At 39.0% G+C, this 27,050-nt stretch overlaps 4 protein-coding genes and 1 long non-coding RNA gene across 6 annotated transcripts in view; 2 read left to right on the forward strand and 3 right to left on the reverse strand.

The window, feature by feature from the left end:
* Nucleotides 1-916: 916 nt before the first annotated feature.
* Nucleotides 917-7,807, reverse strand: LOC121736598. Its single transcript, XR_006037043.1, has 3 exons — nt 7,797-7,807; nt 5,328-5,330; nt 917-1,021 (listed from the first exon to the last, which is right to left on the reverse strand). It is a non-coding gene; the product is annotated as an uncharacterized LOC121736598 (long non-coding RNA).
* Nucleotides 2,116-10,953, forward strand: LOC121736548 (zinc finger protein 436-like). Its single transcript, XM_042127823.1, has 14 exons — nt 2,116-2,355; nt 2,650-2,784; nt 3,457-3,576; nt 3,891-4,027; nt 4,346-4,462; nt 5,122-5,227; nt 6,166-6,261; nt 6,816-6,967; nt 7,580-7,639; nt 7,930-8,043; nt 8,437-8,640; nt 9,184-9,400; nt 9,780-9,926; nt 10,774-10,953. Exons 1-14 carry the CDS (start codon nt 2,218-2,220, stop codon nt 10,924-10,926), a joined length of 1,896 nt encoding a protein of 631 aa, XP_041983757.1. The 5' UTR covers nt 2,116-2,217; the 3' UTR covers nt 10,927-10,953.
* A 1,315-nt stretch (nt 10,954-12,268) lies between these two features.
* Nucleotides 12,269-15,811, reverse strand: LOC121736557 (zinc finger protein 558-like). Its single transcript, XM_042127836.1, has 2 exons — nt 15,527-15,811; nt 12,269-15,239 (listed from the first exon to the last, which is right to left on the reverse strand). Exon 2 carries the CDS (start codon nt 15,228-15,230, stop codon nt 13,779-13,781), a length of 1,452 nt encoding a protein of 483 aa, XP_041983770.1. The 5' UTR covers nt 15,231-15,239; nt 15,527-15,811; the 3' UTR covers nt 12,269-13,778.
* A 354-nt stretch (nt 15,812-16,165) lies between these two features.
* LOC121736560 (tubulin beta chain-like) overlaps nt 16,166-27,050 on the forward strand; it is a 229,299-nt gene continuing 218,414 nt past the window's right edge. The window contains exons 1-10 of one of the 2 annotated variants that reach the window (XM_042127842.1): nt 16,173-16,330; nt 18,599-18,710; nt 19,879-20,004; nt 20,588-20,689; nt 20,998-21,125; nt 21,397-21,564; nt 21,790-21,904; nt 22,213-22,423; nt 22,748-23,009; nt 23,487-23,790. In XM_042127842.1, coding sequence (XP_041983776.1) covers nt 16,274-16,330; nt 18,599-18,710; nt 19,879-20,004; nt 20,588-20,689; nt 20,998-21,125; nt 21,397-21,564; nt 21,790-21,904; nt 22,213-22,423; nt 22,748-23,009; nt 23,487-23,558 — 1,353 coding nt within the window. In that variant the 5' untranslated portion in view covers nt 16,173-16,273 and the 3' untranslated portion in view covers nt 23,559-23,790. Of the gene's footprint in view, nt 16,331-18,598; nt 18,711-19,878; nt 20,005-20,587; nt 20,690-20,997; nt 21,126-21,396; nt 21,565-21,789; nt 21,905-22,212; nt 22,424-22,747; nt 23,010-23,486; nt 23,791-27,050 lie in introns of those variants that run through there. The other variant, XM_042127840.1, reaches the window with a different exon arrangement.
* Nucleotides 23,926-25,135, reverse strand: LOC121736574 (RNA-binding protein 48). Its single transcript, XM_042127861.1, has 2 exons — nt 24,916-25,135; nt 23,926-24,794 (listed from the first exon to the last, which is right to left on the reverse strand). Exons 1-2 carry the CDS (start codon nt 25,012-25,014, stop codon nt 24,009-24,011), a joined length of 885 nt encoding a protein of 294 aa, XP_041983795.1. The 5' UTR covers nt 25,015-25,135; the 3' UTR covers nt 23,926-24,008.

Below are 27,050 nucleotides of genomic sequence, written 5' to 3' on the forward strand. Positions count from 1 at the left end.
AAATTATGTAGGTATATCTGTTTATGGAGTGTAAATGGAGGAGAACTATCTCTGTATGTAAAAAGTGTCCACTGAAATGCGTTAAATTAGGGTGACGCTACAGTAGCAACAGGGTAAATTTTAAATCACTTTTATTTCAGCTTTTTTAGGTTATATTTTAATATTATACTTTAATTTATATTTTGTCAGCTATTTTAGGTTATATTTTAATATACTTCAATTTATATTTTGTCACCAACGGCTACATTCATTCCATACCCTTTGCCGCAGCTAGCGCCACTCTTGGAGGATTTTTCAACTGTTATTTACTGCGTACAGCTGGACACTTTTTCAAATATCCCCATATAAGATAGTTCTCCTCCATCTACCCTCCATAATATCTGTTGCCGTTATAGCAACACACATTTTTTGGCCTACTTTTGCTCTATAACGGTACGGAACCCTACTTGCTCGAGTCCGACTCGCACTAGGCCGATTTTTTTCTTAATATGGCACTTTGGATATTTTTAACCATGGCCAGTGTCCAGTATATTATGGCGGGAGACTATTATTATGAAATACAATTTTCAGCATCGTTTTTCTATATTATTGTCAGGTCTAAAGTCTAGTCAATGTCTAAGTAAAAGTCATACACAGTCAAGAAGTCTAGTCGGTCGATTCAGTAAAGTGGTAGACGCTTTACTGAAGCTTTCGATGCAGTTTTGGAGGGAACACAAAATAGCACGTTTCTGGATATTACACCCATAAACCTATAATCGTATATATTAAGTCTATGATTACACCACTTTCTCACACTTGTGCAAGATAACGAATATCTAAAGGCCCCAGTACACAATGGCCCATTCTGGCCCACTACAGGCCATCGCCATTGTGTATGTGATGGCGGACAATGGTAAATCGTGGCGCGCAAAAGTTGTTGGTTTTTTGGGCACACTTCAAAGGAATCGTGGCGTAGCGTGGCCTGTGGTGTTCACACAATCGGCAATTGTTTAGTTCGTCATCGACCGCTGACCGCGATCAACTTTTTTACTGTACTACTGGGGCCATAACGATGAATAGTCAGCGTCCACCATAGCCTTTTATGCCATTTATATTTTAGTACCTGGATGACCGAGCTTTGCTCGGTATAGCAAACACTCATTGACTTCGTGTTACTTAATAACGCCATCTGCTGGTCGTTAAAACAATTAGTTGCTAACAAAATAGTATTATTATTCGCCAATAGATGTCAGGAAGAGTCATATTTTTCAGTTTATCGATTATCGATAAAACACGGATAAAAAGACATTTTCTGAAAATGATTCCTAGCTAGATTGATTTATTGCCCCCGAAACCCCCTATATACTAAATTTCATGAAAATCGTTGGAGCCGATTCCGAGAACGAGCAATTCTTGTATATATAATATATATATATATATATATATATATATATATATATATATATATATATATATACAACCTCCACCTTTGGAAGTCGGTTAAGAAGTCGAATAGAGTTCGACTACTTCGACAAGGCTGTTTATGAACGTGGCGAGAAAAGGAACTAACGCTTCTATCATATAAAAACGTCATTTTTGACAGTTCTCCTTTACCAGCAGCGCACATTGACTTATTCCTTTTTGAAATTTGTTTACCGGAACTTTACTGGAACCTAGTATTTTACGCATTTTCACCGGTTCCCATTTTGAGTGCCAGCGCCGGCAGCCGTTGTTTGCCGTCTCGGCTGCTGCCTGCTGGCAGTATACTTACCGCCGCGCCGGTTCCCATCCATACTAATATTATAAATGCGAAAGTGTGTCTGTCTGTCTGTCTGTCTGTTACCTCTTCACGCCCAAACCGCTGAACCGATTTTGCTGAAATTTGGTATGATATACTTTGAGTCCGGAGAAAGGACATAGGATACTTTTATCCTGGAAAAATGTACTGTCCCCGCGCGATAAACTAATTTTGGCGCAACGGAGTTGCGGGCGTCATCTAGTCACTGATATTTTTGGTAGCCGACGCGGCGCCAGCAGCGGAGGCACTCACTTTCACATCCCGGCAAAACTCCCAATCTCACTTGTCATATTTTTGTCTTTTGCCAAATTTGACAGTTGAAGTTGTTATCGTTGAAGTGACGCCATTGTGTTTACAAATGGTTGAAAATGCATCGACTTTGTTTATCTAATTATTTCTAATGTATTATTAAATTTAAATGCCCTACTAATTTTTCAACAATGAATATTACTGATAACTTCGTGGACAGCAAGCAGGACGTCGAAGTTAAAATATGTCGGTGCTGTTTGTCAACAGAACGCAATGTGCAACAGATCTCCTTATTTCGTGGTCTTTTAATGGATTTGGGCGATATAATTGTAAGTTTTTATATTATTTAAGTTTCGTACTCACCGAAATTTCTCTGGAATTCTCAAAAGAGGTCTGAATTCAAAGCTAAAGTCGTAAGTACAGTTCTCTAAATTTAATAACCTTTGCCGTTTGTTTCTTTCTAGTTCTCTCTTTCAATGAGCTTATTCACCTTCTATTGAGTCCAAGATAGTCTCAGAAACATAATGTTATATTAAACAACATAACGATTTTACGTTTTCATATTTTGATGTTATTCATTGAATAATTTATTGATTGATGATAAAGAACTGTAACATTTTCAGGTGACAGAGACTGACGGTCTCCCGGAATGGATTTGCTGGGAGTGCGCGGCACTGCTCCGCAAGTATGTGCGCTTCAAACAGAAGGTACTGAACTCACATGCCGTGCTGTACGAGCATCACAGCCGGTGTGCCCCAGTGAGTAACACTATATGTATTTTTTTTTAAATAATATAATATCTATGGACGCTTCACACCACGTCAGTCCGGCCCCGTGCTAAGTACCTGAAGGACTTGTGTTACAGGTACCAGACAACGGAAATATATTTAATACTTTTATATTATACCTATATTTAAGATTTTTATTATATGATACACATATTTAATACACATCCATGACCCAGGAACTTTGAAAACTTTTTGTTCCGTCAGCGGGATTTGCACCCGCGACCCCCGACTTGAGCTACCAACGCGCTCACCACTGAGTCACAGAGGTTGTCAATTATTAATATAGTATTCTGTGTTCTATTCAATTTCTCTTTATGCAATCAAAGTTCAATTTAGGCAGATGTAATTCTATCAATTTAATCCTTTGATTGTGGATTCTAATTGTGGAAATCTATTATTATTCTATTGTGTCTTGTTCACCGGTGAGCTTATGGGGCTTGATGAGTTAAGTATAACCTATATACCAAAGAAAAAATATCAGCACAACAGAAATAGCATTAATAATCTGTATTTTTATAACTATAGCACTATTTACAGTTTATTTTATATAATATAGTTTTATTAATTTACTGCAATTTTTGTTATTTTAAAAACTAAGTATCCCATACAACTATGTAATTAAAATTTATAATATAATTTTAGTTTCCGATTGATGGTCGAGACCCGGAGCTGAAGAAGTCCACAAGCCCCCACCTGACACTGACCAGCACGCTCACACTGGACAGCGGAACTAGTCACATGGGCTATCATGACCCAATAGTAGTAAGTTTTGGTTTTTAGAGCAAAAAATCTTGCAAAAAAACCTACAATTTAGTAGTTGCAAAATAATTTTAGAATTTTTGGGTGATTGTTGTTTTTGCAATCAATGGTAAGCTAATTGGACCAGCTCGTATGAAATTTTAGAGCAATGGGAGATTCTTCATTTGATAACAACATTTTAATTTGCTACATTGACAAACAAGTACAAACTTTCCGTCGACATGGCAATTTGAAAAGCTCTTTTTAAGATTTCCTTATGGACACTAACTATTGTTGGCTTCATGAAATTAATATCTTGTATCATATATATATTCCAGCATGAAAAATTAGTTAATTCTTTTAAATTAGAAGAGAAATGGTCAATAGAAGACTTAATAAACAACCACAACATCACAGTAAAGCACGAAGATGCCCTCCTGGACATACAAGACCACATGGAGTTTGATGACATTGGGTAATTTTGATTTTCCTACTCTGAGATTTTTCTCTATGTTAATTTTTGAGTGTTTGTTTTTTCACACTAAACCCAAATCTCACCGTTAAGCTATTATTCTGTTGTGCGATTGATACTGTATTATAGCAATTTTTTTTCTGGTTATAGTTTAATTTAGTTTACACCCAATGTGTTTTACTCGATGTTTTGAGAATATTTATAGTAGTTAGGGCACTTGTTAATTCTGTTTCTTTTACTTTTATATAGTATCAAAATGTAAATAAGTAAAAAAAGTATTTTGTTATAAATTTTGCAGTAATACTGAAATGAATGTTTCAGACTGACTGAACCTGTGCAGGATGAGTCTGAGCCATATGTACCTAAGGAGGAGAAGAAGAAAACAAAAAAGAAGGGAAAAACGAAAGTCAAGAAGAAAAAAAAGGATGATGAGGAACAGTAAGTGAATGTATAAAAAATGTCGCAAAAATAGAATGTCATATTACTACCATGTTTTCACACTAGATGCAGCACCAGCATAGACAGTAAAAAAAGTTTGACAACACTTCTGTCAATATTCTGATATGATGGGTGCAACATGTCGGATTTTGGTCGGATTGTTTACTGTATCTGCTAGCGCCCTCTGCTCCAACCTCTGCGTTATATTCCCTATTATTATTATAATATCAATATTATACAGGGTGCACTTAAACCTTCCTGCCAAATTTTTTCCAGGGCTTAAATATCATTAGGAGAGTCCTTTTAACCAAAAAAATTGGGTGTTATTTTTTAATGACATATTCTATCCCATTCAAAATCGTTGCAGAACGGTCACTCGCGGCGCGGGGGAATGAGCAGGGGTGAAGCGGGGGGAGGTGCGCGCGCGGGGTCATGTCCATTAATTGTAGTGTTTTTTAGGATAACTTTCGGAAGCTATTTCTCAACATTTTAGTACTGAGTGATTATTAAAAAAAATGTATTATTATGCGTGTATTTTAATTTTTAACAAGGATCAATATATAAAAATTTGACATGAAGGTTTAATTTCACCCTGTATAATACAACTATCAACTATATTGCGGTGTTTTACAATAAGTACACCAACTGTTGTATTTCAGACAGTATGAACCAGTTCAGAGCGCTATACGGAGGCCCCTAGAGATAGACGAAACTAAGATTAAGATTATAAGACTGGACCCCGCCGAGCAGCTGAAGCAGATGCAGGTAGGCGTTAATCTTTGTACGGTAGCTATATGCATCAGCATATCTATATCCTCAATATACAAGAGAGGCATATTCCACGACGCTATCTTAGTATTACGACGATCTTTATGGCTCAGATGGTTAGCACGTCGCGTCGACGTTAAATTAAGCCAGAAAAAATACTCTTTCTTGTCTATCAATTTCTTGTGTATCTCCATAATAATAATAATAATCATTTATTGCAGGCAATAAATCCAAATAAAATATATAAAATAAAATTAAAAGTTATTTTAAATAATAAAAATAAAATAAAATGCTACAAAAATTACGTTTAAAAATAATTCTAAAAGTCATTTCTGGTTTACTGTCGCAATGTACCATCGAGGAAGTTGATTCCTATGCAATTGACAGACCAAAGTTATTTGGTCGAATATGTCAATTCAATGTTAATTGTGATCTGTCAGCTGGGTTTGACGTAACGCAATCAAACTACTTAGGTCCCCGATTTGCATAGGAATCAACTTCTCTGATAGTACCGATAACCAGTTGGCTGGAAACGAGTTCTCGGGACACCCGGCACACACACCGAGAATTTCGTTCCTAGAAGATTGCACGCGGGCCCAGAATTCCGCAACTCGTGCCCTAACAACTTTTTTCTTTTTGTGTAATACTGAACCGTTGTTTTGAGCGCAAATATAGCCGAATCTGTTGAGAGACCGGGACGAAAGCCAAACTGCTAAAGATTAATGTTTAAATTTTTTTTCCTATAATGGTTCCTCTATTCCATTTCATACTAGATTCATCTAAATCGGTTCAGTCCTTTAAGCGTGAAGACGTACCAGACATAGTACGCTTTCGTATTAATAATATTAGTAAAGATCAGCATCAATATCAAATAATAATAGAAATAACTATTATTATTTGATATTGATGCTGTTCTTTTTTATTTGTATCTCTAGGAGGAGAAGCTTAAGTACCCGTACCAGTGTCAGCTGTGCCACAAGGGTTTCAACTTCGACTCCAAGCTGCAGAACCACATGGCCAAGCACAGCCCCGTGAGTACATCACCTGGACAACATATTATTGCTATTATAAGATAATTTTGCAGTAGTATATGTATCTTTAGACGACCAATTCTTGTATATATATTATATATAATTGGAATCTCGGAATCGGCTCCAACGATTTTCATGAAATTTATTATATAGGGTGTTTCGGGGGCGATAAATCGATCTAGCTAGGAATAATTTTTAGAAAATGACATTTTATTCGTATTTTATCAAATACTGAGCGAAGCTCGGTCAAATAGCTAGTATTATTATTAACCTGGCATGTAACACACAGAAGTAGTAACGTTTGTGTTTGTGAGAATGATATGCAACATGTTAGATGTCGACCACAACTTCATTACACTGGGATTCGTTTATGGTCTAGCAAGTTTTCCGGGATATAATAATTCATAATACATTCGTATTTATAATATTATTCGTCGGGACGTTCGACATGAAGGAGCTGCAAAGTGATGTGGTCTTTGTTATTTACTTGGCATGTGCTGCCACCTATGGTATCTTTACACTCTGTATGGACCTAATATTATGTTTTATTTCAGAGCCGGGGTCGTTACAAGTGCGAGGCGTGCAGCATGTACTTCCCGAGCGCGTACTCGCAGTCCGTGCACGCGCGCATCCACACGCTGCGGTACGAGTGCCGCCGCTGCCAGCGCCGCATGATCGACCGCGCCGCCATACTCAACCACTACAGGTTAATAATAACTCTAACACCGGTTTCGGTGACGGTTTCACAGAAATCGCCCAGCTATGCAGAATAAGTCTTATAATGCCCGAGTGTGTGCGCAATACACAAGAGCACTCTCTCTTCATTTACTCCGACAACCCAGTGGGACGGACGACCGACGCGACTGGCGAGAGATCAAACCGGTTTTTAAGGGTTCCGTAGCCAAAGGGTAAAAATCGCTATAGCTAAAGTTCTGAAATTTTCACAGATTGTGTACTTATATCTGTTGCCGATATAACAGCAAATACTGAAAACAAAATAAAATAAATATTTAAGGGGGGCTCCCATATAACAAACATGATTTTGTTGGCCTTTTTTGCTCGATATCAATAATGATAACAGGCAGGCGGTTTCAAATTTTGACATAATCATCAATTTTATGGGTAATTTAATAATTAATAATAAAATCAAAATTTAAGGGGGGCTCCAATACAAAAACACATCTTTTGCCTATTTTTCTTTATAACAATGCGGAAGTGACGGAACTCTTCGTGCGCGAGTCCAACTCGCACTTGGCCGATTTTTTACATGCCCATCCGACGCATGGATTCGTTCACTATTTTATTTTCTATTTTTCAGATCTCAACACGAAGGCGTGCTAGAAGTGTTTACGTGCCATATATGCGGTAAAGTCTCCAAGTAAGTAATAAGTATATTATCTATCTATCAAACAGTAATAGTGTTCCTGTACAATCAAAATATAAAAAAATATTTTGATTGTGACTTGTACTATCTGAGAATTTGATTCATAAGTAGATGGCAGTGCTACGTAATTTGGTCGGGTTATATCAAGCACAGCTGACAGACCTCAACTAACATTGACTTGACACTTGACTGACTTGACTTGACTCCTAGGTCATTTGATAATAAATAAATTTCGCTGATGGTACAAACTGTAACATGTTTGTGACGGTTGCCTGTTGTTGCAGCAACGAGAAGACGCACCGCGGTCACATGCGCAACCTGCACCTGAGCGCGCGCGTCAAGTGCGAGCGCTGCGACAAGACCTTCGTAAACACAGACTCGCTCGCCGAGCACCAGCTGTCAGTATACTACATATTACTAATTAAAACATACACAAATCTTATTAGATTCGCTTTACAATGTTTTGTGTAATAATTCATGAGAAAAGTCGTTCAATAGACAAACACAAAACATTGTGTTTAACTAAAGTTGCGGTCGTGGAGGAACATTGCTGTCACTTTCTAAGCATATAAATTAGTATGAATGAGCTGGAATAAACACTACATATTGCTTATATTGCTTTCGCGTTTAGATATAAATACATACTCGTATGTATGTGTAAACAATATAATATTTACTCTGTTTTTTTTTCATTGTAAAATATATTTTTTTCTTGCATTATGCTTAAAATATAGATCTATTATTACAATTACTATGTAATATATATAACAATCAATAACGTGTGTGCACAGCATCCACGAGAACGTGAAGAACTACGCGTGCTCGGTGTGCGGCGCGCGCTTCCGCACGCGCAACCAGATCCGCCACCACATGAGCCGGCACAGCGACGCGCGCGACCACTACTGCGTCGAGTGCGACGTGCGCTTCAAGTCGCTCAACTCGCTGCGGCAGCATCTCAAGCGGACCGCCCGCCACCAGGACAAGCGGACGCTGCCGTGAGTTGCACGAACGAAGCGTTTGCATCACTAGTTTTGTAAACTTGCGAAATGCGGCTACGTGTAGTCTTAGGGTTGATTCAGACCGCAACGCGACGCGTAGACGCATTTCTAAATTTATATGGATTTGACAGATTCGCTAGACGTCTCACGCAATTGAAATCTATCAAATCCATACAAATTTATGCCGCGCCGCGCCTCGCCTCGTTACGGGCTGAATTGACCCTTAGCCGGTTAGAACTTAGACCTTGGTATAATCATTTTATTAAATCAAATTAAGTACAAATCGATTGGTTTCAATTAAAACTAGGTGTAGCCGTAACGTATAAAAATAACTCGTGTCTAATTCATACTGTGAATTCCACTTAATCCCCCTTACTAATAAACGATGTATTATAAGCTTTGAATGGTTATACAATGTTTTGTCTTCTTCAATCCAATTAAAAATGTCACTTGTGTGACAGGAACAAAACACTGCATAACTATTCAAAGCTTATACAACGTTTATTGGTAAGGGGGTATATGTTCACCGTTTGTCCCCAGTCACGAGTGTCCAGTCTGCGAGAAGCGGTTCCCGTCGGCGTCTGGTCTGAGCGCGCACGTGCGCGTGCAGCACGAGGGCGAGCGCGCTTACGAGTGTGGCGCGTGCGGCGCGCGGCTGGCGTCCCGCGCGTCGCTGCTGAAGCACACGCGCGCCGTGCACGCCGGCCTGCGCGCGCCGCCCGCGCACGTCTGCCACGCCTGCGGGAAGACTTTCCGGGTATGTTTACATTTTATACCAGATGACGCCCGCAACTCCGTTGCGCCAAAACTTGTTTATCGCGCGGGAACCGTATATTTTCTGGGATAAAAAGTATCCTACGTCCTTTCCCGGGACTCATAGTATTTACATACTAAATTTCAGCAAAATCGGTTGAGTGGGCGTGAAGAGTTAGATTTCAGTGTTATTATAAATCTTAAACATTTTATGAAGGCAATTGAGTTAGTGGAGTCAAATGATACAATCTTGATGCTTAATAATGATCTGCTTTATTTTGATACGAATTACTTAAATTTATACAAATAAATTGATGATACGGCACAACGTGCGAGTTCATCGACACGCTGAACCGTACAGCAATAATATGTGTATGTTGCAGGCGAAGAGCACGCTGACGAACCACCTGCGCACGCACACGGGTGAGCGGCCGTTCTCGTGCGGCGCGTGCGGGCGCGCGTTCGCTCAGCGCACTGCCATGCGCACGCACATCAAGCTCGTGCATCTCAAGCTACCACGACAGGTTAAGGTCGGTGTACAACTCTGCTTTAATTTTTCTAGCCTACTCATTTTTTTTCTTTAAGGTGCGACCGCACTACATGACATGACACGACGCGACACTTCACGTTTCATAGAACTGTGGTTTTACGAATGTGAAACAGACGTTTGTAAAACGTCAGTTCTATGAAAGTGAAGTGTCGCGTTGTGTCGTGTCGCATATTTTATAGGGCGGTTCCGTCTTTATTCTTAATTTTTATTGAGAGTTTGTGTATTGTCACTTTTGAAGAGATTTAACTTATACTATATACAGCATGACTGGTGATACATGTTCAATACTCGAGGACGTGATATTTGGCTATTATATTAGTTGAGAAAAAAATAATATCAATTGATCACTGAGTAAATGTAGCTTAAAGTTAAATATATTTACCCAACGCATGGACACCGCGCGCGGGAGGGGTAGCGCGCGGCGCCTGGCGCACGCCCGGCAGCATAGTAATTTACTCAGTGTCCATGATTAATTTATTTAAAGGGAAATTTGGTAAAAAATTCACGCCTTCGCAATTATAATATTAGTATGGAGGTAGCATGAGTAGTTAATTTTTGAAGTGACATAAAAGACCCTAGTTACATACTAGGGTGAACATGACTAGTGATTGGAGAGTACTAGTCATTGGACAGAGCACAAAAACACTATATTTATTGAGGTTGCTTTAAAAACAACCTGTTTTTTTTTTTAATTAGGCGTTCTATTACCTACTTTAAGAGGCACTTTTTAAAACAACCTTAATAAATATTGTGTTTTTGTGCTTTGTCTAATGACTGGTACTGTCCAGTCACTAGTCATTTACCCAGAATAAGTTTCTGTATACCAGATGAAGCCCAAGCTGGAGGAGCTGAGCAAGCTGACGGTGGTGGAGCCGGTGCTGGTGGAGGCGGCGGCGGCGGCGCCCCTGCGAAAGGCGGAGCCCTACGAGTGGCGCGCCCCCGCCCCGCTCGAGTACTACAGCGTCACCGCCGGCCCCTGACTCACATAATATACTCTTGCGACCGAACACGACTTTTAATTTCCATACCTGTGCCTATGGAATTGGGCCAGCAATACACGAATTTTAAAGTTCCCGAATGTGTGCGCATACTCTCTCTTTACACTGGGACTTAACAGTGAGCGGATGAAAGACATGACTGGTGAGAGATCTAACGCAGGGCCGATCATCTTTTTCGTCACATCAATTCATGTGTGAGATGGGAGTCCACATAGTTCTGTGGCGGTACCCACAATTAGCCTAACATTCCTGCATCGCGCTATCGAAGTTTTCTAAGCGCGTCGGTTTATATACGACAGCTGAAATATATCAAGTGGGCTCAACTCCGGCCTGACCGAGCATACCACCTCGCTCGGTCGGAAGATCTTCCTTTGCGGCCGCCACGCATCATCTTCTTTTGGCGTAAGCCTCCCCATTTAGGAGTTGCCAGCGTCAGAGTTAAGGCGAAAGATGTGAACTGTTATATATCCCACAGTTCTAACCAAAGTTGGAAACTATTTGTGTCAACACATTTAATTCGCTAAAAAAACCACAAGAACTTTTCCCTTGTTAATAACAGGAAAATAAAAAGCAAAGAAATTAATGTAACCATTTATTATCTATGACATTTAAAACTTTCAATATTTACAAAATATTTAACATACAATAGTGTAATGAATTTCAATATACTAATTGAAAACTTTGGGCTCTACATTATAAAACTTGACTTTAAACATTAATCGAATTTACTCTTACATCTAGTTCAATCGAATTTCATTGCAAATATTTCCTAAGTATCAAAATTTGAAAATGTTTAAAAATGTATCGGGTACTTATAACTTACAACAAATAATTGCTTAAGCACTTCTTTTCTTTCCAGTTGGAGAATATCTCCTGTTGCGAAACCAAAATTTTCAACTGCCACATCCCTATTGCCTATCCTATCTCACATTTAACTTATTGAAGGATTTAGGGACTGATATCCACATTCGAAGCTCTAAGAAAGTCGTACTCAACTTTATGCACACGAAAATAGTGGTATTACGCTCCCAACGTTTAGAAGAAACGAGAGAGCAATACTTTCGTGCGTAAGGCTGGTTTTATAGTTAAGCGTTTCGGCAGCGCCGTTGGAGCGCCGCGCGTTCGAAGATGTATGGGGGTAGTAGTTGCGTTTCTAAGTCGCGCGCTTGAGCAGCGCCGTTCGCCCGTATGTTCGTTACATCTTAGAACGCGCGCGCTCCGACGGCGCTGCCGAAACGCGTGACTGTAAAACCAGCCTGAAAGAAACCAGTATCAATAGGTCAACGTACGAATTTCAAGGTTTTTCGCGACCGGAGTATACCTTACGAATTTCTACTCTGCCACCACTCGCAAGCTTTGTAAATACAACGGCACCATACTATAACATATAACACCACACATACCCCCAATATAAAAGTACACCAAAATACCATCCCTCAAACAATTATTATAATCACGATTTGAAGACTGAAGAAAACATTAGCTTTCTTCAGTCTTCTGAAGCAGCTTAACATTTCCAATTTCCATATCATATTCTTTGTTGTTTGTAAGTGAGTTGTACTCACATATTCTAGTGTTTCAATGTTTGGAGTAACGTGTACGGATCATGTACGCTAATCACAAAATGTCAGACTTTAGCGGTTGTGTGCTATACAGTAGACCCCCCCCTCTAATCCGGCCCCTGGCTAAACCGGCGCCCCTTGTAATCCGGTTACGGTTACAGCTTTCTGATAAGTACCTAGCTTTAGGAAAATAATTTGCAGACTGCAGTTCAGATAAAACCATAAAATTATGATTTTAAGGTATTGTAATGTGTAAAAAAGTAGGCAGTACTCTATAATCTGACAAATCCGCTAATCCGACAAGGCTGTGCAAAACGTTTGTCGGATTAACGCGGGTCTACTGTATTAGAAATAGCACACATCATGACATCACCACAATATATATTAGTAGTAAGTACATCACCTAAAAATAATTTCACATCTACATTTTAGACAAGGACGAAACACGGTGCTGCACTTTAGCGACGTAAAATTTAACTTTATTTTCTTACAGTGAAATATACTTTTTGTGCAGTGAATAAAATAGAATTTTGAGTCAGCATCTTATGATTGTTGTACCCACAGTAGTATAATATAGTATAAGTAGTACCATAATATACCTAATCACGATCTATACAATTTGAGCTGCCATGATTAATTATACTACATACATATACAACAAGACCCAAGATTACACACAAGCTGTTTAAAGTTATTAAGGATAGTAAATTGACAGATTCAAATTTCAAGAGATGATGATGTGCAAGATTAAATTGCCCAAAATCTTATTTCAAGATCTTATTTACAATAACTTATTTAAATTATTTACAGTAAAATGAATAGGTTTTGAAGTTAATGTAATATAAAGTATATTTTATAATTCTCTCAATATGTTCCATACAAATATATTAACAAATAAGTAGTTTGAATTCATAAATATGCATACTGAGTGGAGCGAAAATGTGTTTCAGATATTTCATAATAAAACTGACTCATAAAATTTCACCATAAGCAAATATTGAGTGTGCCACCTTACTGTAGGCCATCAACGGGAGCACTGTTCTCAAGTTCAATATAATTAGTAATTAGTAATTACTCTAATCACATGTGTTCCCAACATTTTGGTCCAGCCCCTTGAGGGGTCACCCACTCAGTTGGGAAACACTGACTTTGACATAACTTATTAGCTTATTCTACTGAATTCAAAATTCTGGAATAGCTTAATTAACGATGACTATGCAAGGCTAACACCTCAAAGTGGAGGTGAGAAACCCACACTTGACCATAAATGCTCTACTCCGACTCCGAGTCGGTCTCCTCGGATTCAGACTCCGAACTGGACATGGGTTCACATTTAATAAATTCTATCTCTTTTCTTTGTCGAGCTGCCGCACTGCGTTTGGGCCTGGAATTTGTAGGTTTAGTTTTGGTCGAAGATTTTGGCCTTCCGGGCTTCGGCGTCTTGTCCTTTGGCGTCGCCGGATTCTCGCCGTCATCCATCACAGTTTTGACCATCTGGGAGATGCGCTTGAGATGTTGCTGCTCGTGCCGCTGCAGGTGGTTGTTGAGGTATCTCTTGATCTTGAACTTTTTGCCGCATTGGTTGCACTCATGGGGGTAGCTGGTCTCGTCCATGTCGACGTGCACGGAGTTGTTGTGGCGGCGCAGGTAGTGCGCGTGCGCGAACTCCTTGTCGCACTTCTCGCAGCGGATCTTCGGCTTGTCCGGGTGCACTATCTTCTTGTGCTTCTTCAAACGAACAGCGGAGTGAAAGAACTTGTCGCACAGGTCGCATTTCACTTTTGTGTCGAGGGAGGAGTGGACCTGCATGTGCTCCTTCAGGTACTGGTCGTTCTTGAACTCCTTCAAGCACTCGGGGCAAGTCACCTTAGATTCAAGAGGCGGATGGATGTTGAGGATGTGCCTCTTCATATGATGCCGGGATTTGAATGTCATCGGACAGAATACGCACGGATGTCTTTCAACCTGGGAATGTTGGAAGTGCAGATGCCTGTTTAAATTTAAGTGGCTCTTGTAGAGTTTCTCGCAGATGGGACATTTAAACTTGTCGCAATCTTTTTTGTGGCACCTCTCAATGTGGTACTTGAGCTTGTAGGGAACATTGAATTCTTTGCCACACTCGGGGCATTTTATTTCTGGTAGAGTGGTGGGATGTATGCGCTTGATGTGCATGTGCAGAGCTCGCCGGGTTCGGAACTCCTGGAGGCAGAACTGGCAGTAGCACTTCTCGGACTCGGAGTAGTGCTTGTTCATCCGGTGCATATAGAGGTAGTGCTTGTTTTTAAATGTTTTATCGCAGATGTCGCAGATCACAGCCGACTCCTCGGTGGAGTGCACCCTCGTGGTGTGCAGGTACAGGTTTTGATAGTTCTTGAATTCTTTGTTACACTTTTGGCAGATGTACCTCTTCATTCTCTTGGGAAACAGAACCGGCTTCCATGTGGCAAGAACGGATTCATACATCGCTCGCTGCTCATCAGTCAAAGCTTCACTGTTGACACTTAAGAACTTTGGAGGAGGTCTATTGGGCACGGGGCCGGGTCGAGGTATCTGGTACTCCTTCAGAGTGGGAAGGAATGTGGTTTCTCCGGTCTGGGGATCTAGGTATGTCTCCCCCATATCACTGGAGCTGTAGCCGGGCTCCTGCTTGGTCTCCATGTACACAGGAAATACCTCCTTCCTGTCCTCGAACCCCATCTGTCCTGGGTGTGGCGGTTCCGTCATGTTGGCTTACTGAAATAATAAAGTTGTGTCGTAAATAAAACCTCGTGATAACTACAAATATCTGAACAGAATAAATAATTTTTATTCAGTTTGTTGTTATTTGTAGTGATATGTGAAATAATATTAGTCAATGTGAATGTAAATTGTCTATTCGTTTTGCACAAGTGAGATAGGCAGACCGGATTGCAACAACTCAATACATTGCGAGATAATAATAATGTTCGTTATCACACTTATCACAAATGAAGGTGTAAATAAACTAAGTTTTGGTGACCACCAGCAAAAACACTACTTACTTTGAGCGAGTCGACGGAAACGAATTCTATACACAACACGTCATAACTTTATCAAAACTGTCGGTGATAAATAAATTATGGTTATTGGAGAATTCGCGCAGCGCGAACAAAACGCTGAGATGATGGCTTTCCGCCTCGGGGCATAGTCTTCAATATGGCGCAGCGCACGGTTACAAAACACGATTCACGTCACTAATACGACAAGAAATATATTCTTGATATAACAAAATACCACCGAATCATCAATATTTATTATTTCCACATTTTTTACGAAGATAATTTTTTGTAAAACCCTCTGTAGTCTGAAATGTCAATTGACATTTCGGAATTTGACATTTGTATTTTGACAGCAAGTTTTTCTTTCTATGTGATATAGGTTTTATTGCAAAATACATAAAGTGAAAGGATTTTTTAATATAATAATATAATTAAATAATGGGAGCATTTCAAATTATTCAGTTTTAAAGTAATATTATAAACAATAATATAAAATTTTATATCTGAAATAAACATTTTATTAATTTTAAAATACACCATAACACTAATATTAGTACCTTGTACACATTGGAAGTTAGAACTGTAATTAGCAAAGTAATTAGCCAGGCCCTCCGTTAATCGAAGTAAATTATTAATAGATTCCAACAATGAGATAAAAATTAACAGTAGATCGCAGCATGCCGAGCCGCACGTCGGTTCGCGCTTAAAATAACTTTCAGTTTCTCGTGTAGATCACGTCAGTCGGCTAGAATGCGTGAAATAGTGCACTTGCAGGCTGGACAATGCGGCAACCAAATAGGATCGAAGGTGTGCTATTGTTTTGTTTGTGAAGTAAAGTGTATGGGGCAGAGCGTAGACCGCAGACGGACATTGGGGATCTATTAATAACATCGGGGGCGCTCGCGCAGGATCATCGGGACGGAACATCTCCGCTACACGTCTAGTTATCTAGAATTATAGATTCTAGATGCAAATTCTGCGCTCCAGTGATGTTCATAATGATGAAGTTTAATTGTGTTACTATATTGAAAGCAGGAATTTATGTAAAACGCACCTTAAGTCTGCTGGGTAATGCATATTACTATTGACCAAAGAATAAGTAGATGTTTATTGTCTAGCTAAACTAATACCAGCTTTATTCGATACTAATGGACGACCGCAAGTCCGTTGCGCCAATATTTATTTATCGCATGGGAACCGTACATTTTTCCGGGATAAAAAGTATTTTATGTCCTTTCCCGTACTCAAAGTACTTATCTCCACACCAAACTTCAGCAAAATCAGCAGTTTTGGGCGTGAAGAGGTAACAGACAGACGGACAGACACACCTACTTACTTTTGTATTAATTGTAACATTAGTAATTAGTATGAATTATGTCGGCTTCCTTAAGGTTAACAGTAAACAGTATCGAGGATATCGTTTGTAGAGTTATGACGAACTTAGATAATTTTAATTTGAGAAATTCGTCTAGCTCTTTATAAAAGTTCAGGTCATTGAATCACACTATTACCTACTGTCTATTACTGTAATTATTTTCGCTTTCATCGGTACATTTGCGTGCTAACTGCTCAGTAACCCATCAGATTTATTACATCGATGTTGAATTGAACTTTCTAATAAAATAATTAGGGTTCATCATGAGCAGAGCCGACTACAATGTTAGAGTTACAGTTTTTCTATATAGAACATAAAATTTCACATCCTGCAAACCCTTTCTTATTAACTTTAAGTATTAAAAGTCTCGCTGCATGCAACAATATTTCTCGTAACTAATCAGTTTTAAACATGGAGCACTGTAAAATAATTAGATATTTTTCGCGGGTGAGCAACTAAAAAGAATACCAACGTATATTTTATTATTATCTTAACTTATATAAAATTCTCGTGTCACAATGTTAGGCCGCGTACTCCTCCGAAACGGCTTTACTGATTTTAACCAAATTTTATATGCATATTCAGTGGGTCTGAGAATCGGCTACTGGGTACTTTTTATATTGATAAGTGCATATTTTGTTGAATAAATAATAGTAAATTATTACAACTCCGGACTGACGGCGACCATTGTTTGGGCGACGGGATAGCGATGGACGTTGCCATGATGACATACTTACTTATATTCACTTCAATAAAATAATACGGGCGAAATACTTTATATGGCAAAGAAACGTTTGCCGGGACAGCTAGTATTTTAATATATTGAACGTGAACTAAAAGCCTCGGTGGTTTGTAACCACAAAGTTATATTGTCCACGCCGCGCCACGCGCCGACGCGACGAAGTCATCGAATGACGTGAGGAGACGCGACGCGCGAGCGGTGGGCGTCGCGGATGTCACAACATAATTTATTTATTTATAAATTCTTTATTTGCATTATAAACAATATAGAATAACAAAAACAACATTAGGCAAGGAACATAGCAAATAGGCGGCCTTACCGCTTTCAGCGGTTTCTTCCAGGCAACCAAAATATGTTGGCAGAAAATAATGTTAAAGTGCTAAACTTAAACAAAGAAAAAAAAATACACACATACATACATACATATACACACATATATACACATACACTAAATACAATATATTACACATAATAAAATAGCCAAATGAACTACACAAATTTACACAGATATAATAAGGTTAAAATTAAAAATAAAATTTAATAACTATCCCTATTCCGTAACGTAAACAAAAATACAATATGTTATATTCGCTATAAGCCAGGGTTCCTCATTTCCTGGCCCATTTCTTGTAATAAAAACACTGAGAGGATGTCAATTACTAATTGGTGATCTGAGTATAGTACCTAATAATTAATAGGGAGATCGCAGACGACAGACTTTTCGTGCGATCGAGTCTGCGATCTCCCTTATTATCGTGGTATTCATTCTTACCTTACCTTAGAATACCTACCTACAGATAAATGATAATCACACAGGCCGCAGCGTATTACTTATCCGATCTTTCTTGTTTATATTTTTTCAATGTATCAGATAAAGACAATGAGACCGTGCGAATATTTTTATCAGTAAGAAGGATGTTTCAATGAGGTTTCGTTGGTGAGATTTGATTTGTTACAGTTCTGGGAGATAATATCTGACGAGCACGGCATCGACCCGACCGGCCACTACCGCGGCGACTCCGACCTCCAGCTGGAGCGCATACAGGTCTACTACAATGAGGCTGCCGACGGTACGTTACACAAAATATACCAACACCATCCTCCTATTATGCTAAATGTTGCAGTATTAAACTGCTAATAGATGGTCGCAACTCGCATCTTCTTTGCGATATTTCAGTGTGCAAAGAAGTCGAGAGCAGCGTCGTCTACCACGTCTAGGGAATGCAATCCCGCAAGATAATTTCAATCCCGGTATTTTCGGGATTGAACCATCACAATCCCGCTGGATCCCGGTATTTGCGGGATCCCGCAGGTTGATTTTAAACTTTTAAAATATATCGTTATAATGATACTTGATATACCCCGTCTTATGCTCAGAAAGTCAAAGAAAACAAACTTTGTGGAACACTTTTTTACAGGGGTTTATTAATAAAAATAAAAGAAAACTATTTTTTATATGTCTAGTGTATAATCGTAATAATAATAGTTAAAAAAACTAAAAAAAACTCACTTATTTATTTTCATCTTATAATTAAGTTTTTTTTTCGAAATATAGATATAAAATTGAACTTAAAGAGTCCGCTACAAACATACAGCCCAAACTTATAAAAGTATGTTAAAAAAGTTAAGGTATTAATTTTGTGTCGTCTGCCAAACGACTCCTGATATTCCACACTAGGTAGCCAGCAGCTGAAAAAGTTAGCTCAGCGTCCACGCTGGTTGGTACAATTGTCATTAAAAGTGAATTGAAGGTAAATAATTGTTCATGGGCTGCTAGTGGCCAGTTCACGCACCTCCACCTGCAGAGTTACACGTATGAATCACGCTTCTTTGTAATCCCGCCAGTCCCGCGGGATCCTGCAAAATTTTCGACCGGGATTAGTCCCGCAAAATGCATGCGGGATCCCGGTATCCCGGTATTGCATTCCCTAACCACGTCCATGTTTTCTCTTCCACGCAAAGAATACGGTTCTACCACAGCATAGATCAAGATCTATATCTGTGGGTTCTACCGTCTACTGGTATACCTAAAGTTGTATCTAGCTTTGACTTGCTATGACCAACTTGAACTAATCTTACTCTTTGTCAACCTGTGTTATATGCCTTTATATCTTTCGTCTATAATATGAGAAACGAGAGTTGACTGTTAAGATACGAGAAAGTATTACCAAAGATTCAATCCTTTATCTTATATCTTCCATCTTTACAAATAATTATTGTAATGTCGATTGTCGGCAGGTACCCGGTATGTGCCGCGCGCGGTGTTGGTCGACCTGGAACCGGGCACCATGGACGCCATCAGGTCATCCAGCTACGGCCAGCTGTTCAGACCTGATAATTACGTCTTCGGACAGAGCGGAGCGGGTGTGTAAAAAATGTTTTAGTTCTGAATAGTTTTGAATCAAATACTTTCAGAACGTCGTTACTACTAACTAGCGTAGCTACTCTAGAATCTAGGTTCTAGTCACACACCAACTAGCGTAGCTACTCTAGAATCTAGGTTCTAGAGAAATCAAAAAGAGAAAAAGCGAAAGTCATCGTGAGAACATAAACAAAAGCAGTAATTTTCTATATTTACTTTCAATTATTTCGCCTACATACAATGTAAAATATTATGCTTACTTGATCATTGTTCGGATGATACGCGCAGGCATTTTTATTTTTTTCTACAAGAATTAAAAAGTGTTCTCTTGATGAAACAATTATGAAAATCGACATTGAAAATTATGATTTTGAATACTTAGGGCCTGTTTCACAACTTCCTGATAAGGCTATCCACCAATTAACTTGACAGATCAAGTATGGAGAATCTGTCAAAAAAGTTGTGAGTAGCCTATTAGGCACTTTATCAGAAAGTGGTGAAACAGGCCCTTAACCTAGTTAAAGTTAGTTTTCGAAAACTCATATTTATAGCACATAGTCTACCATTTTGCCATTTTGTTTCCAGGCAACAATTGGGCTAAAGGTCACTACACAGAAGGCGCGGAGCTGGTGGAGTCGGTGATGGACGTCGTCAGGAAGGAGGCCGAGCCCTGCGACTGTCTGCAAGGTACCTCCACTTATAAACTATAGCCCGGTCACGAAAGTCAAACAATATTAATGCAATTTATTTCTTTCACTCACCTATTAATATATTATCTGATATGTACCTACCTACAGGCAAATAATTCTATTTAAATAGAAGTCTTTGCTTACAGGATCAACGACTGACACAGTTTCATAGAAAATATGTCTTAAAGCACCGACCTTATACTTTGAGTATCTACCCTACTTGGAGTCTCTCCATAAATAACGTATTCTTCCTTAAGTTATCACTGACAACTATACGAGTATGACTGTCAAATCTCAATTTTGCAGGTTTCCAGCTGACGCACTCCCTGGGCGGTGGCACGGGTTCCGGTCTGGGCACGCTGCTGCTCAGCAAGCTGCGCGAGGAGTACCCCGACCGCATCGTCAACACGTTCAGCGTCACACCCTCGCCCAAGGTAGAACGAGTGATCAACCTTAATATGCACACGGGTTATTTGATTGGAGCTTCTTAAAAGCATAAAATACTAAACTGGAACAAGTTAAAGCTAGAACGACCACATGTAAACAAGTTTTTTCTCTGACCAAGCCCTCCTATTGTATATCTCATCTTGATCCAGCAGTAATCATGGTGCGCGATTAAGATACTGCCCCCAGGAATTGTTGTTTTGTGTCGTATATCATATTATATTATGACAAGTGACTAAGTATAATCGGTTGTCTGTCCAGGTGTCAGACACGGTAGTGGAGCCGTACAACGCGACGCTGTCGGTGCACCAGCTGGTGGAGAACACGGACGAGACGTTCTGCATCGACAACGAGGCGCTCTACGACATCTGCTTCCGGACGCTGCGGCTCGCCTCGCCCACCTACGGCGACCTTAACCACCTCGTCTCGGTAAGCTTCTAAAAACTTCAAGGTCAAGGAATGAGCCAATACATTTGCACCTTCAATCGCATTTTAAAAGGGTTTCTGTTGACTGTTTAAATCCTACTGAGTAGGTATGTGTTGTAGATTTCCGAACCTTCTTGAAACTGGAGCCAGAAATCCCGACAGTAGAAGTAGGTAGTTACTGGTATTTTTACCAAATTTAAATGCTTTCTTTGTTTCTGACCATTTCAGTTGACGATGTCAGGTGTGACGACGTGTCTTCGGTTCCCGGGTCAGCTGAACGCCGATCTCCGCAAACTCGCTGTCAACATGGTGCCTTTCCCCAGACTCCACTTCTTTATGCCTGGTAAGTTCATGTCCGTTAAGGACTTAACAACGTTTGATCTTGACAATGGTAAAACTGCCGAGCCAGCAAATAAGTTTTTATCTTTCTGTCTGCATTTTTAAACTTTTTAAACTATTAAATAAAAATGAAGAAGCAGTCGAGGTTTGCACTATGCAGTATATACACTTGCACATCTCAGCTTTACAGAGCTATCAAGCTCGATATTGCCTATCAAGAAGACAATAGTCTTCTATCAATCTTTGTAACACTCTTTACAGGATTCAATAGAGTTCTGTAAAACAGAGAAATCACGCAGTATACTTCGTCAGGTTTCGCGCCGCTGACCGCCCGCAACAGCCAGGGCTATCGCGCGCTGACGGTGCCGGAGCTGACGCAGCAGATGTTCAGCCCCGTCAACATGATGGCGGCGTGCGACCCGCGCCACGGCCGCTACCTCACCGTCGCCGCCATCTTCCGCGGCCGCATGTCCATGAAGGAGGTCGACGAGCAGATGCTCACCGTGCAGGATAAAAACTCCAGGTAAGACCTTCTAACTGTATGAGCTGGGTTGTCACGTTACTATAGTCATGTTCTTAATAGGGAGCTATCAGCTAGTATAAAAACTATATGAGTTGATAAAAGGAATGAAGAGTTTCTTCAGTCTTCTACCTTGTAAACAGAATATTTCTTTCTACCCCTTTTACCTGAACAATTTTAAGGCAATGAACAATTATAATTTGCCTTGAGTGATTTTGGCATCTTCTAGCTTTACACCTATAGATGTTTTCTGCCCTCAAATCTGGGCACGGAGGTTGTACTTCTATTCTAGTGTGCATTTCAAATAACCCAATCTGTCGTTGACAGCTACTTCGTAGAATGGATCCCGAACAACGTGAAGGTGGCGGTGTGCGACGTGCCGCCGCGGGGACTCAAGATGGCGGCGACGTTCGTGGGCAACTCCACCGCCATCCAGGAGATCTTCAAGCGTATCTCGGAGCAGTTCACGCTGATGTTCCGGCGCAAGGCGTTCCTGCACTGGTACACGGGCGAGGGCATGGACGAGCTGGAGTTCACGGAGGCCGAGAGCAACATGAACGACCTCGTGTCCGAGTACCAGCAGTACGAGGTATTACGTTATTACCTGGTCATCCACTATGTACCATCGAGGAAATTGATTCCCGGTGGACAGACCAACGTCATTTGGTTGGATCATGTCAATTCAATGTTAATTATGATGGGGCTGGGTTTGACGTAACGCGACCAAACTAGGTATGTCCCCATCTGCCTAGGAATAAACTTATCTGATAGTACCATCAGGAAAATTGATTCAAAGGCAGATAACGGACTTATGTTATTCGGTTGGTTTGTCTATGGTCAACGTTAGTTGCGATGTTTCCACTGAGCTTGATAGAGGCCGACGAAATTACGTAGGTGCGCTATCTGATCCGTGCTACAATTACTAAATTGCTTGCTTTCTCAAAGATTAAATTTGAACTGTATTTTGAATTACAAATGATTGCTACGGGCTACTGTAGGAGCTACTATTTAAATTTTGAGTAACTTATTATCAAATAATAATATATTTTATAATTTATTTAAACAGGAGGTGGGAGTAGAAGACGAGTTTGACGAACAGGAGGAGGAGGTCCCCGGGGAGGAGTACACGGAGGAGTAGTCCGGAATACTCACTACACACTAGTCAGCAGGCAGCTGCATGAGTTTTGACAATACAAATGGGAGTGACATGGCAAGAATTATAAATACAAAAAATATGGGTAATTTGTGCTGAAGGAAAATATAATATGTATTATAAATAAAATTATACTCAGATAATAAATAGATGTAGGTAAATCATTTTGTACTTGTGTACTTGTTTGTTTTTAAATAATAAACAAATTTTTATTGTTTTTGCTGTTGTTTTATTTACTTTGTATGAATTTGGTGTGTTATATTCTGGTGGTAATGAAGAGAGTAATACCACATTATTCTGTTACACTTTTAATAAAATATACAATATTCATATTATAATGTTATAAATATATTTTTTTAACTAGCTATATATACTAGGCAAGCTCCGCAGTATTACTTACTCTGTATTCATGTCAATTTCAAATGAAATCAGAACCTAGAGTTGTTTGCTATGATTTTTATTAACATTAAAATATATAATCTTATTTAATGGCTTATCAGGTACCTTTCTTATCACTTCATTACCAAAGTTATTGTAGTTTAAGCTTTCATTGATGTTGGTGACTACCTCCGTGTCAACTGATGTAGCATCAATTATCTCTATCTCTGTTGAGCTCTGCTCATCTGGTGTGGTCTTGATAAAGCTAGTCGCATACATAATATTATCAGCATGTTTACTAGTCTTTGCGCAGTTTCCTAAATAGTTTTTACTAACATTAGATAAATTGCTTTTACGTTTCTTCTTTTTGGGGACTACTATTTCATTATTCATATTGAATGTATTAATCTCACCCATGTTGAGTTTGTTGCTTGTGACTGTTTGTTCCTCATCAGGAACAACATCAGCGGCTTGTTGCTGTTCAACCACATTGGTCTTCTCCTTTTCTAAATTTCTTAACCTATTCAACACATCTCTTTGTCTTTGGAAGATTTTTTGTTTTGTTTCCTCGATGGTTTCAAATTCAGGGGCATAGCAAACATGTAGAGAGCCACCGTAGAAGTTTTTGGTGTCTAGCATTTTCTTAGCTACTCTAGCGGACTGTATTCTCTCGTACTGAGCGTGGTACGTCTCGGTGAAGACTTCGGCCGCGTGGTTCGGTGATAACGTGAATTGGCGGAGTCTGCCGAACTTCATAAATAGCGATTTGGCTTCCTGACGCAAGTTCAGTGATGGAACACCGAAGACAAGCAGATGATTAGATTCCGTTGTCACTGTATAAACCTAAAATAAATATTCAGCTAAGTAAAGTCTATCTAATAGTAAAATTTAAGCTGAAAATATACGTTTGGCACGAACAAAATATTATGTTAATACGAGTTATGAGTAACTTTTATTGTTTTACCTTAACTGCAGTTAATTTTCTCCCCTGTCGGTACGGGAGGCGAGAAGTACAGAGGCTCTGTTGCTCGTGATGTGGTAAAATAATTTTTTCTTCACTCATGTCCAGAACGTTATGGTTGCAGCTGTTTTATACGAAGTAATCTTTAAATTTCCAAATTAACATGTAACAGAAGCACTACATTTGTATATCAGTCTATAAAATATACTATGTACTATTCGCAATTATTTTCAATTTTTTTAGAAAATCAAATTCTGAGTCGCTCGCATTGCTTACAAAATAAAAATGACATTGACATTTAAACAGCTGGTAATGTTTTTTTTTTCTAATTAGAGTATTGCAATCATTGAGGTACTACTATAAAGCAGCCTCCACACGTTGGCCGTGTTTGCCGAACAGAAGGGGACGGCGCTATACCAGAAAGAAGGACGCAAATAATTCGATCTCTTTTTTAGTATAGCGCCGTCCTCTTCTGTTCGGCAAACACGGCCAACGTGTGGAGGCTGCTAAATACTTTATCTATGATTGCAATCATTGCAATAAACATAAACATTGTTGTTATTACCATTTAAAAATAATTTATACCAAAGGAACAAATAAATACCTAATATACCTATTTAACAATATCACTTTTGTGATAATTTTTGTAAGAAACGAGTTTTCAAAATAAAGTTAGCATTATCTATCAGGATCTGATCATTCTGATGGCAAATTTAGATGGCAGATTTTCAAAAAATATCCTTAATCATTGGATAAATGTTTAATTGCATGTTCAATCAGCCGCTATAAGGAATAAGGATTAAGGACAAACGGTACCCCGGTATTGCTAGAGTCAATATTTTCTTTTCTCACTTTTTCCCATCAGAATTTAGATCCTGGTAAGCCGTGTAGACCGTAGACCATGTAGGCTGTAGAACATTGCATATTATGCCAACTGAGTCAGAAGTCAGATGCGAACTCAAAACTCACGGCCGCTCTAAAGAATGATTACTCAACTTTAATTTAATAACTAATTTAACATAAGCGTCATAAATTTATTATCAAACTCTTCATTCAATTATAGAATATATTAAGTATATTATACTAGATGACGCCCGCAACTCTGTTGCGCCAAAACTCGTTTATCGCGCGGCAACCGTGCATTTTTCCGGGATAAAAAGTATCCTATGTCCTTTCCCGGGACTCAAAGTATCTCCATGCCAAATTTCAGCAAAATTGGTTCAGCGGGCTTGGGCGTGAAGATGTAACAGACAGACAGACAGACAGACGGACAGACAGATAGGCACACTTTCGCATTATTTATAATATTAAGTAATAAAGTAAAGTATGGATTATAGATTTAACTATTTAAATAGAAATGAATAATTTCAAATTGTGTTAGTGTCACTAAAACTCGAGAACGGCTGAACTGATTTGACTAATTTAATCTTGACTCTTGAAATAATCGTTGAAATCTAGGGAACGTTTATATTACTTATTATTAAGAGGAAAGGTAAACGCAGTTTATCGGATCAGCTGGAAATCATTAAAATATGTGTCTGGACTCTGCGTGCGACGGCAGTTTTATTAATTAATGGGTGGTCTACACTAATATTATAATGAGGAAAGATTTGATTTTTTGTTTGTTTGTTTGTTTGAAATGAATAGGCTCCGTAACTACTGGAGTCTGGACCGATTTGAAAAATTATTTTACCATTGGAATCCTACATTATTTCTGCTGAACATAGGCTACATTTTATTTTGGAAAAAAATGGGGTTCCGTAAGATATTTGGGTTTTTCAGACGCAAGGTTTAAAAAATCAACTAGAAAAGTTACTTATTTTGCGTACGCTGTCTATACAATAAAAGATAGAACCATACAATGTTCTAAGTAATTGTAGATCTTCAAAAAAGTCCGCGACACACTATAATATACTATGTCGAGTGAGGCACGATAACCATTTATTTATTTAAAAATATTGATTTTTTTTGTAATTAAACGCGTTTATCTTACTCATGCTATTAATCATTATCAAAATAAATTATTTAATGGCTAAGTACAGACAATATTTGGTCTTTGAATGATTAAAATTGGACTTTTTTTTTTAAATTATGGCGAAATTAAAATATTACGATAGTGGGCGTCACCAAGGCGGGAC

Source organism: Aricia agestis, chromosome 19, assembly GCF_905147365.1.
Source record: "Aricia agestis chromosome 19, ilAriAges1.1, whole genome shotgun sequence".
In the NCBI taxonomy this organism is placed as follows: Eukaryota; Metazoa; Arthropoda; class Insecta; order Lepidoptera; family Lycaenidae; genus Aricia; species Aricia agestis.